Here is a 2983-nt window from a genome sequence, read left to right on the forward strand (position 1 = left end):
AAAAAAAAAAATATTGAAGCTTGAGCACATAACAGAGTGAGACAATAACCTGCTAAGCAGCTCTCTGAGTTCCATGCTGTATACATTATCATCATCAGGGGGGTGGAACCTAGTGCCTCTTCTATGTGGTAGAGAGTCCCGCATTCTTGGAGGATCTGAAGGCACTTCAGACCAATTTTCTATAGCTTCTCGAGAGCCATTATCACGCCTATCGTCATGGACTACTTCCAGCTGACTTTGACCTCCACCTTCATTTACTGTTGCTTCCGAATTCCAATTAGGTACACGATTTTCCTGCCAGTTCCTATCAGTGTCTTGCAAAGTGATATCTCTCCATCCACTAGATTCATTATAGTTTGATTCTTGCACATTTTCTCTCTCATCTTCAGCAACCTGTTGCTGCCAATTGCTTCCTTGAGCTGCAGCAGCTTGTTGATGTGTACTTTGAACAGCTGTGTTACTATCCAGATTTGCAATACGATCCGGCAATTGGTTAACATCACTTTCCTGAAGTCTAGATTGAGATTGGTCATGATTCTCATGTTGAACTTCCTGTGAAGAATTTGTATCAGCCTGATCATTTCTAGAATCACCGATATTGTTAGATGTGGTATCAGGATGACTGCCTACTTGGCCACGAACAATGTTTTCCAATCTGGAGCGGAACCCTTCCCTGAATGAAATATGTGATTAAGCAATCAAATAAAAATCATAAAAAATTTCCTCCACCATATTATATATAAAAATGACAGGACTCATCAAATTTCAGTGTTAAGTAAGCATCAAAAACCTTCTTTACTAAAATAAATCATAAGGTGCACAATAAGGACAAGCTCTCAAGTAGAAGAAAAATTACATGTAAAATGCTTAGAGAGTAGTACCAAAGAGGATATCCCCAGTAAAGCAGAGATAACCCGTGATGCCAGGAAATTTTGAAAGGGGGAGAGAAGAGGAACATCAGTGCACTTTTATCAAGATCAATATCAGTTTGTACATGAAAACCAATGCATGGCTGTCTTTAACTTGTCAAAAACATAACTATGTTACTATTAACGTTCAAAATCTTGCTATGTTATTATTATCATCAAGGCAGTACTGGCATCATATTTTCCACTTGTAATTGTGGGTTGTTTTAAGTTCATTGACATCTCTTGTCCATTACTTTCCAAACTAAGATAGAAAACTAAGACAAACATCATTTGATACCAAACACTAAGATATTGGAAAGGTGTTTCGCCCAAAAATCTAGAATATAATATTCCATTCCATCCACTAGAACCGAACATGAGAACAAAAAAGCACATAAAAACCAGAATTGGGCAAAAGAAGGTAAAAAAGGGGAACAACAAAAATTGAAAGAAGTGAGACGTATGGCTTGCATAAGCGCCCATACCTCAGTCCAGAGACTGTTTGTCGCTGCCTTAACTGATTTAACTCACTAACTGCCCTTGAAGGTGGTCGCTCTTCCTCATCGGGCCTTTCATTTCTTAAGAATCTGCCTCTAAGTAATGACTGAAAATTGAAACAAAAATATAGGTTATAATTACAAATTCAAGTGAACTATTCCAGAAGCTCATAGAAACATTTTCCGAGATAAATGATGAATCAATATGAACAGATCTCTGATTCACAAGGTACAAAAAGATGGAGAGTAACTTGTTAACTCTATGTTATTACTAATAAAACAAAGGGACTACTTCAAATAAACATCAACTGACAATTACATTTCTTCGAATAAGAACTTTATGAATTAAGAAGAGGTATAAATTAAATTGATATAAGGCACTAGGATTGAACAGTTTGAGACTTGATATATTACAGGCATAAGTTCTAATTGCAGAGTGAGAGATACCAATCAATATTAGAAGCGTTTCTACAAGAGGACTCAAGAAACATTTATTTATATAACTGAATTGCTGAATTTGGCAAATACCATTAAACTTTGAACATACTCGCAACAAAAAACGTTAAAGATTGTCATAATAATACTGTTTAACATTGATAAAAGATAAAGCTTGCACATGATCACCACTTCTTTAAACATTGGAAGGATGCGGTAAAACTAAAACCATATGATACAAATTTAAGTGAAAACAGAATAATATGTTGTCACCTGAATACGATTGCGATGTGCAAAGTCAGTAACAGCACGATGTTCCAATAGGCCCTGAAGTTCCCCCTGCCTTTCCCTCTCTATCCTAACAAGCAAATCAAGTAAGGCTTGTCTTCCGCGCAACCTCAACATGTCTCTGCGAATATGCTCTGGCTGATCTTCCCCGTGGGCAACATCAGACCCTTCACGGCGACGGCCAACTTGAGCGCCAAGTCCATCATTTTGATCTTCCCTGTGTCCACTACGAGATCCTCTCTGCTGACTTGTCATTTGCATCCACTCTCTAGCAATCCTTACCCTTTCACGCTCAGTTTCCCCCAACCATTCAGCTCTAGGACTGCCATTCCCCTGCATAACATTAGATGAAGCATCACTAATGCCACTATCCATCAATCCGCGAACAATATGCCTCACCCTCTCCCTATCAACATCCCCTAGATCTGGAGATTGTTCCCGACTAGAATGGTCAGGATCCCTATTCTCATTCCGTGGGCCCACCTGCTCCTGGGACCAAGTAGCAAAGTCATGCTCACTCTCACTAGCACCTTCCAGGCTGCCCTGATTATCACTCTCTCTACTTCCAGACATATTTGTATTAGGATCCACACTCCTTCGCTGCCTCAACCTCTCTCTTACCCTTTCCTGAGCTTGACTAAATGCATGCTCATCCTCCAACTCCCGCCACATCTGTAAAATAGAGGAGGCCTGGGTACTCAGCCTCTCAACATCTCCTTGGCGCCTCGAAGTTGGGGACTGTGACTCCCTCAAGAACGAAGAATCAAGCATGGAGACCGTGTGTAAGCCTGCAAGTGCCATCAACTCTGATTCACGATTCCTCCTCTCGATTGTAGTGATCATCTCCTCTGCCTG

The 2983-nt window shown here is 40.0% G+C and overlaps 1 protein-coding gene across 1 annotated transcript in view; it reads right to left on the bottom strand.

Moving 5' to 3' along the window:
* Nucleotides 1–6: 6 nt before the first annotated feature.
* The window catches only part of LOC111408355, a gene marked incomplete at its 3' end in the record, with an annotated part of 4364 nt that continues 1387 nt past the window's right edge, over nucleotides 7–2983 (bottom strand). The window contains exons 3-6 of the mRNA XM_023038124.1: nucleotides 2114–2980; nucleotides 1394–1512; nucleotides 631–673; nucleotides 7–552 (exon numbers count right to left, since the gene is read on the bottom strand). Coding sequence (XP_022893892.1) covers nucleotides 7–552; nucleotides 631–673; nucleotides 1394–1512; nucleotides 2114–2980 — 1575 coding nt within the window. The remainder of the gene's footprint in view (nucleotides 553–630; nucleotides 674–1393; nucleotides 1513–2113; nucleotides 2981–2983) is intronic.

Source organism: Olea europaea, chromosome 13 (assembly GCF_002742605.1).
Source record: "Olea europaea var. sylvestris chromosome 13, O_europaea_v1, whole genome shotgun sequence".
NCBI classification, from domain to species: Eukaryota; Viridiplantae; Streptophyta; class Magnoliopsida; order Lamiales; family Oleaceae; genus Olea; species Olea europaea.